Below are 13632 nucleotides of genomic sequence, written 5' to 3'. Positions count from 1 at the left end.
TATGAAATTTACCCAAATGCCCATATCCAAATTGCATCCCTAAAACAATTTAAATAAGTGTTTTAATGGTGCCATATGGCTTTACATCTTTTCTTTCCAAAAAGAAATATGCAATGCTCTATCAGGAGCTTTAACGGTATACAGCCTGTCAAGTGTTCTTAAGAAAAAAATGTGTTCAGTAACTACAGTTTTCCAGTATTAAGTGGCTGACAAAAATTCAATTTAAAAACTATTATTGAATTAGCAAAGCATGAAGGTATGTATCTTCTAAGGAAAAGGAGTACAATGTTTTACCTGATTAGAACTGTAGAGTAAAACTATTGCAATGATTAAAAACGGAAATCAAACAGAACTAAATACAGTATTAAGACAAAATTGATGCAAGTTTTAGTTACAGTTGAGAAGATGCATCAAATGTCTTTCTTGCTGTGAGCAGTTAATCGTTCAGTCCTATAACCGGCTTGATTAAACATCATGAAACAAGCCAAAAACAACTGGAAAAAAGATTTTCTTTGGACAATTCAATTATTTACGTCCCTTCAAAATCTCTCTCATCAGGCCCAGGAACAGAAGGCACATACTGGCAAGAAAGAAGCATTTGGCTTCTGGACAGGCAGCAGGCCCCTATTACTTCAGCAGATGTTTCAGTTTTTCCACAGCCGTGAAAATCTAAGACTTTGCTTTACTCTTCTTTACAGAAAAAGCCATCAAGATATGACAAGTCGCTTCTTCACATGAGAACAAAGAGCTATTCAGCATCAGCATCTTAGTGCTTGCTTTAGTATCTATATTAAAATGTCAGAGGGGGAGGAGGAGATGCATTACTCTTTCAAATCAACAGCAGTCTGGTTATCAATAAGCTTTGACTGTCTTTGTTTTAAAGATTTTGGTTCCATTAAACCTGAAAATAACAACAAAATTTGGAGAATGAGGATGCTTACATTGATATATGTGAAATAAGGCAGTCCTGTGTTAATTTCATATGAGTCCACAAGCCATGTATACATAGAGAGAATATTTGCAGAAAACTGGTTGCAGCCCATGGCCCTTCATTCTTCTAACACCAGCATCCCATGCTGAAGACATGGATGGTCGGGTACGTGACCCTACGGTCCTCTAATGTTTTGCCATATTCATTCTTGAGCTTAAAAACCGAATAGTTGTGTTTGTGAAACAGAAGCTTGGTGATAACTGCTAAATTTGCCTGAAAAAAACAATTTCCTCTACCTACATGTGCATACCCACATGTTCTCCTGGAATCCCTGATATTCAGGCACTCCCCCAAGCACTGTGCTGTTTCCAGTCAGCTTTCCTGGACAATGTTAGTTATCAGAACGTAATCCTTCTTTGGGGAGCTCTGCATTACTACCCAACCCATGCAGCTCAGCAGGAGACGACTACTACCCATCATGAGCAGCCATGCCTTGGGGTACTGAGCCCTGCCTGGGTGACCCGGAACCGTGGCTGCAAGAACTCGTATGCCCATGAGAACATTATACGGTAGTATGTATTCTTCGCTTTGAAGTAATCCTGAAGAGAAACCAGGCTAAAGTGAAAGGAAATAGAAATTTTCACTCATACAAGCTAAAATAGACAATAGACGTGTGAAGTTTGTGAAAGTTAAGGAATAGAAATTAAAACTATGTATATACTTCTGTATGACTGAAAGAGCTCTAAATGTTTTTCTAAAAAGAAAGCGATACATGATGGTCAAAACAGATCTGACAGCTCACCACTACAAAAAGGAGGGGAGCCTACTGTCAACTGTTGGAATGATAACTGACTCAGCTCACTCATACTCCAGTGCCTAGGCAAAGCTCCAAACAGACCCGTGGCCTAACTACGAATTAGACAGTATTTCTAGAGAGAGAAAATTTATATTCTAGAACACAATTTTTTTCATTTAATGAATATTATATTCTGCACACATCTGTAGCTTGCTGATCATATGTGCTTAGGCAATCACAGCTGACACAGTGAATGTGGCACAGTACTGAACTTGGAGACCTCAGATCTAGTCTTTAAAGAGCACTTTAAACTGTACGTGACAATTTAAGTATACAGTGTATATGTATCTAACTTGACTAGGGGTAGAAGAATGGAGTGGTCTGACTCTCACACAGGCTAAATATTTTCCAGGAGTTCCACACTTACTGTGGTTTTCTCAATGTGATCTGGTAATGAATCTATGAGCAAGTCTCCCACAGGTTTCCAGCCATTCCTCACGTTTTCAGCCTCCTTCAAGTCAGCATCAAGGTCATCCATGGCACACTGCAAGTCTTTCAGTTTTTCTAATGCTTTGTCCACTTGCTTCTGCCAAATACTGGCACTGGCATTTAGGTTTTCCCATTTCTCTTTTACCTCTGATGACTGCTTACGCATAGCTTTGGCAATCCTCATGGCTTTCTCCTCAGGGGTCAATTCTGCAGAGGGAAAGAAACGTTACACTGTTTATTTTTGCTCTTATTCATGTCTAGTTAAACAGACAGTGCTCCTGAGGTACACGCTCAAGACAGTAAGTCCAGAGTCAACTGATAATTTGTTTCAGCGGGTACAAGGTAGAAGACAGTCCACCTTGCCATAAGTGAAATAAACCTTAATCACTCCTGATGACAAAATAAAGCTCAATTAGAAGACAGGAAACTATTCCTGACTTCCATGTATTATGATATCCGCAAAGCAAAGGCAGCTTACTGCTGATTTGTTATTTTTGGAGGCCCAGGGGGAGGAAATAAAAGATCATTCTTCCCTACTCGAAACTGCAATAGGGAATCTGGGGACCATTTCATGTAGAAAGAACAAGAACAGTGCTTTGTTCCTGGATCACTTACCACCACCTTTCACCCTACCCCCAGGCTGTCTCTTCTCCTCCTATTCACTACCAAACCCCAAGGGGAACTGAGTACCATGTGGTGAGAGGTTCTGCAGCTCTACATCCATTTTTCTGTGTTAACACCAAAGTCCTAAAAGGCTGTTTTAAATATGTTTTGCAAATCTAGAAGTGTTCAATGAACCTGTTGACTGAAAAAGAGCTAAGCTTACAATGAACTATTTCTCACAAATTTCAGGCTTACATGTCTAAATTCCATGCAGCCCAGCAACCATGGAAATCCCATTCATGTTAGCAAAGGCCAGCTGCCACTGAATAAGCAAAGTCGAAGTGGGCACACACAAAACCTCAGGACATAGTCACAGATGATGATACTGATTATTTCAGTAAAATGCTTATATTTAAATCCCCAGTCCCTGGTAAGTCTGCAAGACATCGTACAGAACTCCACACCCATAGACATGCCTCAGCCCTCTTTGATGACGAGCTGAGTCAGCTGGTGGCTTATCTCTTCTCCACAACAGACGATTTCCGCAAACCAGTCAGGTGGTCTATCAATAAGACAACACCCTGCCTTTCCTGGGTCTTCAATTTGAGACTGAGCAAGACCCAGACAGTCAGAAAGCTAAAAAGAAAACCCTAAGACATCCCCAGCAGGTCCTGCTGTCTGCTGCTCAGAGGGACCTTGCTGAAAAAAAGTCACGGGCAGCTTCCTTCACGAGGGAAGAATTGCTTCAGTAATGACAAACAAACAAAGCCAGTCTCAGAGGATTGCCCTTCTACATAACAACCTTGCGGTTTCTGCAGGCAGAGAAGCAAGCAGAGGAAATTTGATATAATGCAGAAACCAGAGAACAAAAGAAGGGGAGAGAAGTGGCATACAGAGAAACTAAGCCAACTGGCCTCTTATTCACTCCTAGATAAAACCTTTGGAAAAGGTTTATCACAGTATTCTGGTGATTAAAATTCAAGTGTTGTCTATGAATAAATTATACACAATCATGCAAAGATGAAAGCATCATTTTTGTCAGAAGTCAGACGAGACATACAATCTTCCATTTAGTTATACACTATCTTTAAAATCATTATAACTGTCTAAGCTTGGAGTTGCGAACCTGGGTGAGGAGGGTGAGAAGGGAATATACAAAAAAATGGGGAGGGAAGCTTTTTGCTTTTCAAAGGCTAGATGAATGTCAAAGTAAATGCCCTGTTATGGTTGCAAAAGTTCTCTTACTATGCCTCTGGTGATGCAACTATTGTTTCATAGCAGCCAACACAGGAAAGCACACTGCAAGTAATTAATACAAAATAAATCACTAGAATACATTCAAGTTGTTGCTGAGAAAGGCAGGCACATTTTTCCCAGATGTAAAAGTAACAGGGAGTTGTTTGGATCAAAACCAGAGTTTCTGCTCACCAATTCCACATATTTGTTTATTATTTTTTTAAAGTTTTTTCAAATCTTGTTAGCCCATATTAGTCTTGATACATGCTAGACTACAAATACTAGAAGAGCACGTATGGGGGAGAGGATGTTGCCAAATGACTGAGTGTTGCCCAAAAGCACAAGGCAACTTACTAAGAAGTGGTTACGTAGGAGAAAAAAGTACCACCAACAGTAACCAAAGGAGAGTGGGGGGCAAAGACAGTTAAAAAGAGCCAACATCACCAAGGGAAGGGAGACAAATACCTAGGCTGTAGGTCACAGAGCATGTTTTGACTTCTAGAATTAGAAAAGCTCTTTTAAAAAATCAGCGAGACATTTGAAGAAAGGGTGGAGCTGAGAGGGACAAAAGAAATTCTGAGTTTACCAATATATTTCAGTGACTTGCTGGGTGTCACAAGCTATCACACGAGAGCACTGCTCATGTGGACACTGCCTGCAAAGGCAGAGGCTAGCCAGGCTTAGGGATACCGCAATGGCAAGAGGGTATTTGAGAAGAGGAATTCGGGGGGGAATAGTTGTGACAAAACCTGTGATGCTTAACTAGATGTGAAGGGATATAAATTATGTATGTAGCTCTGGGATATAGAGACCTGGCAGTAACCCACAATTTGCAATACTGACAGACCAGAATAAAGATGAAGACCAAAGACAGGCTGTGATAGATTGTACCTTGTCTCTGGAATTCTAGCAATTCACAGTAAAATAAACTACATCACAGGACAACACAGTTCTGGGATGATCTTTACTCCCAGCTTTGCAACAGATTTGAGAAAAAGGAAAAGAAATAAAGCTTAAGTTCGAAGCAAAAACCCCTTTCAGATAAAAACCATTGTTTTAAACAAAAACCAACAGCTATAAATTGCTTATGTAAAGATATCAAAGAACTTGTTACTGGAAGTAATTTTGGAATTATTCACCATTAAGAATAATATACCATCGATGAATGAATGAGGATCCACTGCAGTCCAGTGACAAAGGAACTGTGAACATTCTAGAAGCCAAGCTAAATTGCAGCATGCAGGAAAGTTGCACCTAGTGGCAGAGTTCAGTATCACAGGAAACCTCACAGGCTGAGGTATCCTGGGATAATCCTATGTTACAACTGTAGGTTGAGGACAATCAGGCCTCAGGAGTAAAAGCTGCAGGACTTTAAGTGAGGATTAAGGGAGAACCTAGAGTTGGAACACTTTACACAAGGAAAGGGAATACTGAGCTTTGTTGAAAGGGGACAGAGAACTGCAGACCCAACGGAGGAAGCCTCCTTTGTTGGCATCTTGAACATGTGAATATAGGGAACATTATACCCAGAAACTGGACTAAGTTACATATATGCAAAGCTGCAATCTGCCAGTTTTATCCAACATCGTGTGCTTGCATCATCCTTTACCTTTTATCAGAGCCCAAACCTACCAATTCTGCACAAAAGAGTAGAAAGTTGGAAGGGCTTAACAGTTCCAAACTAGATTATTAGCAGGCCATTTAAAATGATCAGTCACTTGACAAAGAACATGCTGAAAGCATTAGTAAGAGTTGAAAATCTTGCAAAACTTTTTGGTTGTCCATAAAGGTACTGACACAACAGATTCAATGAGTACTTCTCGCTCCAGTAGAAGCAATAAGGAGAAAAGTGTCTGTAGCAATAAATGGGAATAGAAGAGGGGAACAGCCGACGGACTTTATTTGTCTGGGCAGCTAAAACAAGGCAGCTTTACTCATGACAGACAGTCACATATTTGGTGAGGGAAAAAAAAAATCCAGATTGACTGGGGTGATACAAGTATCCCAACAGAACTGAAAACCAAACATCTTTTAAGACCATTTGTCAAATCAGTGTCATTGTGCAAGGTTACCTGCCTCATATTTTATTTGAAAAATACTAATTCATTGCAAGACTGCTTTATTTTACAAAAGCAGTGTTGGAAGTGCTTGTAAACTTGCTCTAAAAAAGACATTTACTAGGGAAATAAAGCAAAACACATTTTTAAGCTATAAAACCATTCAGCATCTATTCATTTAAGAGAGAACTACATCTTGTATAACTTCATGTTTTCCACCATGAAAACTGAACTTATTAATAAGCAACACGTTACTTTTTTTCAAGCAGATAACACACTGTCCAAGATACTGGTTGCGTAGCATAGAATTGTAAACGTCAAAAAAAATGTCTTGACAGTGAGAACTTTATCAGTTTGGAATTCTTTTCACCAGTCTGTCATTACACACACTGGCAGACAGAGTTCCTTTTTGCTGTGAAAAAACGTTACACAGTGGTTGTTGCTTTTTTGTCCCCACTTAATATAAAGTCTTCTCAGTGATCAGCTTTTTATCCACCCCCCCCCCCCGTCTTTTTTATTTAATGGTACTTATTACATTATCTCCACTTCAGCAGCTGCTCAGAAAGTAAGAAAAGTCTAGATTCACTGGGCCATCTGTTTACCAGAGAGGAAATATATTAACTGACCTTGCAGTCAGGGAGAAAGAGCAGAAAAAAAAGTCTGCTTCTGTAGTGGAAAAAACTTGATTTTAATACGAATTTTTTGTCACAAAGCAATGAAAGCACCAACAGCTTTTCTGTGTCTCTAGCAGAGACAGAGTGCCATGGAAGGAAAACTTTCAAGCCTGAACTTTACAGCATCTAGCTTCCTTACATGCTTACATATATGGCGAATACTGACCCAAGAAAGTTATTAGTGAAGAAAATTCTTGCTTAAGAATTTATTTTAGATCTCTCAAACTATTCCTGGCTCTAGCAGTTTTGATTCTAAGCAACTTTGCTTGATCCTCATTATGTGGACTTGAACTAGTGATCTCTTTCCATCTTGCCACGATTACATTAATTTCCTTTTGTTTTTGCTATATTCCTAATAAAATATACTAGAACTGGAGCTGACTTCATGCCCCCTCCCTCTCCCATTATGTCAAACATTGTCTCTTCCTTGGTTCAATCAATCTTTGCAGCAAAAAACAACGGGTGACACAGCACTGTAATCATTAAGAACACTTTCAGAGCATTTGAACAGACACAATGGCACATTGTCAAACTCCTAAGCAGAAGAACCAAAAGCAGTGCTATCGTTGCATGATGAAATCTTTAGCATCGCTCCAGCGAAAGCATTATCTGGGTTTCTAACAATCTGGAAAGAAAACTTAGTTCTGATGGGATGGGAATAGGAAGTTTAAAGAATAAGCAGCAACTGGTTAACGTGGAAACGTAGCACTTAGTCAGACTTCAAGCACCCAACCATGCAAGCATAACCCAGTATGTCATCTTTTTCTCCTCTTCAAATATCTATTGCATATGTAGTTAAAACAAAGAAAAAGCACTGTCATTTTCATCTTAGCCCATTTAGGTTTTCTTCTATCACAACTGAAAATTCTTCAAACCAAAGAAATATAATTAAATAAAGAGTGAATGAAGAAAGTCTCTGCAGGATAAAAGACAAATTACCTTGGTCTGCAGAAGACAGAATTGCAAAAGCAGAGAAAATGAAAGCTGTTAACCTCATGTATGATGAGCACTTCTGGAAAGCGCCCAGAGCATGGTCTCAAGATAAAGACAAATGAGAACAATGCTAGCAATATACATATCCTTTAATAATGGTTGGTAATATTTCCCAGTGGGTGCTGGTGTGGAAGACACAGAAGGATGAAACAAAGAGAAAATAGCTTCTTGTTAAAAGAGATAATTAAGTCGTCCCATAGCATCTATCTCCAGAAAACTAAAGAAGATTACACCAATCCTGAGAACCGTGCATTTATCCAGCAAAACCAGTGTAATTTGCCAATATAATCAAAACATATATAATACTTTTCACGAAAAGCAAGCCACCATTTTGTAATAAATGGTGTGATCCAAAGCAAGTTCACAATACTTTTGCACAGTGGAAGCCCAAAGTTTGTGTTGCTCCAGGAACATAAACCAGGTATGAATTCAGTTTTAGCATGCTCTTGCCACAAACCCATAAAAATCCAAATATAACGGTACTGTTATAGCATCACCAAGCTACTATGTCTTCTTCCAACTCCTACTGAAGGGAGAGTACTAGTGGAGAAAAGGCTATCACCACTGTATCCCAGTTACTCTAGGTAAGCAAGGAATTAATCCTATATTTCTTTCCAAAGCACTCTGTCTCCAGATTGTAACAGGCCTTTTATTTCTTTCAAAGATCAATAAAGATTTTTTTCTGGCACAGCACACATGGCAGGCAGCTCCTCAGCAAGGCTGCAGGAGACAGATATTCATCCCCTAACAGCATTTCAAGACAAAACAAAGGCATCTGTTTTATTCCAAAACAATACAAAACCAGAAAATAAAGACAAGTCAGGCAGCACAAAAGATAGGCTCCCTGACTTGATGGTGTCCTATAAGAACACAGGACTTTAAAACTTCCATGTTCTGAACTTTTTTGAACCTTCTAATCAAGTTTCCTCAGCCTGTTTTCTCCTCTATACACTTTTTGTTTAATATTCTGCAATTTCCAATTTGCTTTCTTGAGGCTCATTTACAATGGTTTTGAGCTATGTTTGCTCTAGAGTGTAAGAAAGGAATTTTGTTGCAAACAAGGTCCTAACCTTTGACATCCATCGGTCATCTGCATTGCTTGTAGTGCAACTGAGAATTCTCTTGCAGGCAAAGCTTTACTGGTTTCTAGAGTCTTTAAAACAAGGCAACAGTTAAACGTTAAGAACATGGCTTCCACCTGGGAAGCGTCTTGTGTTTCAGCTAAAACTGAGACACAGCATACAGGTCAAGAATGAATACAGCTCTGCTTATATTCTGAGGTCCTCATGCTTAAAAACCCCCACAATAATAAAATTAAGCATTATGGCCTCAGGTTAGCCTGTTTCCAATACTCAGCTGTTTAAAATTCAGGCTTAAAACTCCTCAAAGTTTGCACTCCACACCACTCAGCAAATGAAAACAACTCCCTTGAACTGTACCAATATGACTCCAAGCAGGCAACCATGCAGACTTGACAGGAAGAAATTCAAGGTTCTACCCAGGTGGACTAAACTTGTAGGGTGACTAAGAGATCTATTTGAAAAGGAGAGAGAAACTTAGTTTGAGATTCTCTCATGGGTAACTGCACATTTCTCTAATCTTATGAAGAAACTCTCCAAAGTCACAAGAAAATGAGCTCCAGCTAAAACAGAGGCAGCAATGTTCAAAATAATGTAAGCAGTTTCTGGGCATGATTCCACTGACCTCCAGTGGGCCATACCCTCTTCATTCTCCTAAGCACTTCTAATTTTCACACCCAAGGCTCCACACTCAGCCCAGCTGCATAGCAGGGAACAAAAAACTACTCCAGTGGTGTGTGATAGCTAGTGGACAGGCACAAGTGGTTGGGACTAGAAATGCTGCCTGCTATATATTAGAAACCAGTAAATTGCCTATTTCCAGTGAGATCTTCCTTGCTAAGAGAAAAATTATGGCAGAGAACTTATCTGAATGTGTTCAGTGTTAGGAAGCAAAGAAGTTTGACTTTTACGTCTGAAACAGGTGAATATGTTGTTTGTCTACAAGTTTAAATAAAGTACATGCATGTAATTCACTGATACCTACTGATACATTTTTCTTATAACACAGATGTGATTTATGGGGTTTCCTACACTTTCAATTAAGAGGAGATAACAGATGGTAAATATTTAATTTTAAATGATGTGTTTATCACAACCACCTTTGCTACCAAATAACAGCTTTCAAAGCTAGGAATCTGATTGCTGTAAGAAAACTAGAAGCTACTGAAGTACTTCGCCAACACTGCAGGCTCCTGGAAACATTCACTATTGCAGTGAGAATCAGTGTAGCGGCCTGCGGTAATTTGCTAGGATGTTAGTTTACGTTATCTTTTAAAAAAAAATTATCTCCACTCCCTCACTGCATCTGTGGAATTTTAAGGACAGAATTTCAGCAAAGCCATATCATCAATTCATAGAACCCTGGGGACAGAAAATATTATTTCTGCTTTCCTTTGTGTTTCCCGTTGCCTGTAACCTTATTAACAGTACAGAGATCTAAGGAGCCAACTGTAACTATGCCATAGAGAATTATAATTAACATTTTCAGATCTAAGTTTTCTCCTATAACACGGACAAGTGACAACAAAGCTAAAAATGTGAGGACTTCCAATTTCCTTATCCTGATCATCTATAAAATTCAGCAGCTGGCCTGCTGGTTTATCAATCGGCTCCATGCAGATGCTGAAGCAGCTCAAAGGCAAGAAGAATGAGAAGCTTGCTTTTTTGTGATGGGACCTCCCTACGGAAACATGGCAAAACAAAATCAGAAGAAAAGACAGATGGGAGATAAAATTAACCTAGAAGGAAGTGTCCTGGAAGCTGAAGAACTGTGTTTGCATGTGCCAGTTACTACATAGTACAGTAGAAGGCCAACATAGGAAGTAGAAGGCCAACATAGGAAGCAGAAGGCCAACATGGGAAAGAAGAAACCAAGGCTCGCTCATAACCTGATTTTACATTCTAGTGACATATTTGACATTAACAAGAACACTATAGACAATAATGGGTTATCATAAGGCATCCTATAACAAATATTCTCTTTGGATGGAACAATGAATGTATGTATGCACAGGTTCTTAAAATAGGTCTCGCTCAGTCAAGTTCAAAATTGATTCTTATCAGTTTTCTCCTAAATCTCTCTCATTCCCTGTCCTTGCAACAATGCCCTCCCTGGCATGAAAAGATTGAGGGGGAGAGGGGGGAAATAAAAAAAAAAAAAAAAAAAAGTGGATGGAGAGGAAGAGGTTGAAGAAAATAGAAAAATAGAAAGCGATTTTACAACCTTCATCCTCTTTGGGTTAGCTAACCTTCCCCCCTAAGCACCCCTGCCATTACACAAGGTAAGAACTAACCTCAAGAAACAGTGATTTTCCAATTAATGTGATTATTATTTAAAAAAACCAAAAAACAGTTTTGCTATTTGTATTAGAGAAGCAGCCAAAAACATGCTCAAATCATGAGCGTACAGTGCTGTGCACTGCTCATCAATATTTTTTTAAAGACATTGTCAGCTTAGAATCCAAAACCAGACTCCTTCCCCTTTAGCAACATGAAATATACTTCACTGAAGGTAACGAGTTAATTTTCATCTACTGCAGAGAACACCAGTGATTGCGAAGCTGACAGAAAATAAAAAAAAATAAACATTTTAAACACAAACATAAGCCTGCACCCACAGCCTTCACTGAAAATGGTTAATCAGAAGAAAAATTGTGTGTGTCTGGATGTCTTCAAATCCAGAGATGCAGCTTTCTGGAGATCAATGGCACTACTTGTCAGAAAAAATTTACTAGACTCAGTCCTGGGTGAAATTTAACAGCTTATGATATAATAAGAGATTAGAGCAGATGATTCAAAGACAGCTTTTGGCCTGAAAGTCTATTAATCTACAGAAAGCACAACACCGCTCTGTGCGGGGTGCAGGTGCCCACTGCTGGCCACAGGGGCTGCACTGGGGCCTCTGTGAGAAGATGCCGGGGCCGCCCCGTGCCAGGGACGGTCAGCTCTGGAAGACTCACCACAGGGCACAGCTGAGGCCCTCAGCCACGCTGGTGGCACCTCAGGGAAAGTGTCTTTAAGAAATAGCAGAAAACACCAGAGAGGGAGGAGGGAACAAAAAGGAGAAACAGCAGAGGGAACACCAAGGTCAGAGCAGGAGGAGCAGCTCCCATGGCAGGGTAGATATTCCCCATGGAGAGGCCACGCTGGGGCAGAGGAAAGATGTGAGAAGAAAGGGGCGGCAGAGAGAAACTGCTAGGCTGACCGCGGACCCACCGCCTTCCCACCCTCTCGCACCACTCGTTGCCCTGTGGAAGAGGCTGAGCGCGACCTGCAGTCATAGCAAGCGGGGAAGGAGACAGGAATGGAGTCAACTTGAGCCTGAGAAAGGAAAGCTGTGGTTTTAATGTTTCTCTTTTTGTTTCCCACTACCAAATCAGCAATTAAATATTTATTTTAAATGACAATAAATAGTTTATTTTCCCCAAGCTAAATCTGTTTGGCCGATAACAGTAGTTTGTAAGGGATCTGCATCTGTCCCCATCTTGACCCATGAGCTTTCTCATACCTGTTCTTCCTGTCTTCTGCCTCCACCCCATTGAGGTGGAGGAAGTGAGTGAGCAGATGGCTGGGAGTTTGGCTGATAGCCAAGACTAACCCACCTCGTGCTCAAAAAAAAGAAAGTCTATGGAACTACTGAGTGTGAAGAAGTAAGATGAAAATAAGTTCAATGCACATCTATGAAGCTCCTCAGTCTGAGCACATTTGATCAGTTTTCAAATATGATGACTAGACAAGAGACACTCATACATCACTTGCAGACCATCTGCCTGGCCATTATTGTCGTGCGGTTTACCATGGTCATCAAATTCCCTGCTATTCTGCTATCACTGCCATCTGTATAGCACAATATAATAATAATAATAATAATAATAATAATAGATTGCATAAAAAGAATTTATGATGCAGCTCATCATCTAAAGTTTGCTCTTGTACTTTCAGTCAACACTAGATCATTGATACTAACCCCTGCTAGAAAATGAACATTTTACACTGGTAACATTTTATGCATTGGCATCATTTGTGTGGTTCTATGGCTTTTGAGGGGAGAGTCTGTGACTTCAAACTTTTGTGTGAAAGAAGGAGCAAATATAAAGCAAGAATTCCTTATTTTTCAACTGCAAGCTTGCTTGTGATTTAGACTAAAACATTAGAGATACAATATATCAAATAAGTTTGAGACTAAAGACAAACAGAATGTTTTCATGAGTCAAGAGTTCAAAAAGGAAGTGGTAAGACACATTACAGCAGCTAAGGTACCAGAACTAATCACGGGGAAAAATGGTTCATTGGTTTTAATCACCAGCTATTCAAACTTTATCACAAAGTTGAATCAGGGAATAGGAAACCTCATAAAAATTTGCACGGAAATAGCACAAAGTATGGATGCAGGAAAGATTCGTTGTTTCCATTGAACAAACTTTAAAAGTTTGCTATGGAGATGTATAGGAAGATGTATGGGAAGAAAAAACTAACTCCTGATACAAGCGGCTATACTGTAATTTTGTAAATTATACAGAACAGTAAATTAGTCACATCTTAGAGCAACTGATATTACTGAAAAGTATATTACTACCTTTTCCAAAAACAATTCTTATGTAATTAAAAGTAAGACTTTATAATGTTGTAGCTTATATCAGAAACATAATTCTACAACTTAATTACACAGATATTTGGTGTATTTTTCTATTTTGTGGTTATGGGGGGTGGGGTGGAGAAAAATTATTACCTCCTTGTTGGTCTCTAATACAGACAAGTATCTCAATACTATGCA

At 39.4% G+C, this 13632-nt stretch overlaps 1 protein-coding gene across 6 annotated transcripts in view; it reads right to left on the bottom strand.

The window, feature by feature from the left end:
- The window catches only part of UTRN (utrophin), a gene marked incomplete at its 5' end in the record, with an annotated part of 401089 nt that overhangs the window by 87535 nt on the left and 299922 nt on the right, over positions 1-13632 (bottom strand). For all 6 annotated transcript variants that reach the window (XM_082306872.1, XM_082306874.1, XM_082306873.1 and 3 more), the window contains one exon: positions 2155-2423. In XM_082306872.1, coding sequence (XP_082162998.1) covers positions 2155-2423 — 269 coding nt within the window. The remainder of the gene's footprint in view (positions 1-2154; positions 2424-13632) is intronic.

Source organism: Platalea leucorodia, assembly GCF_965183815.1.
Source record: "Platalea leucorodia genome assembly, chromosome: 3".
NCBI classification, from domain to species: Eukaryota; Metazoa; Chordata; class Aves; order Pelecaniformes; family Threskiornithidae; genus Platalea; species Platalea leucorodia.
The sequence above is the reverse complement of the archived record's forward strand: the minus strand, read 5'-3'. Positions and strand labels throughout refer to the sequence as shown.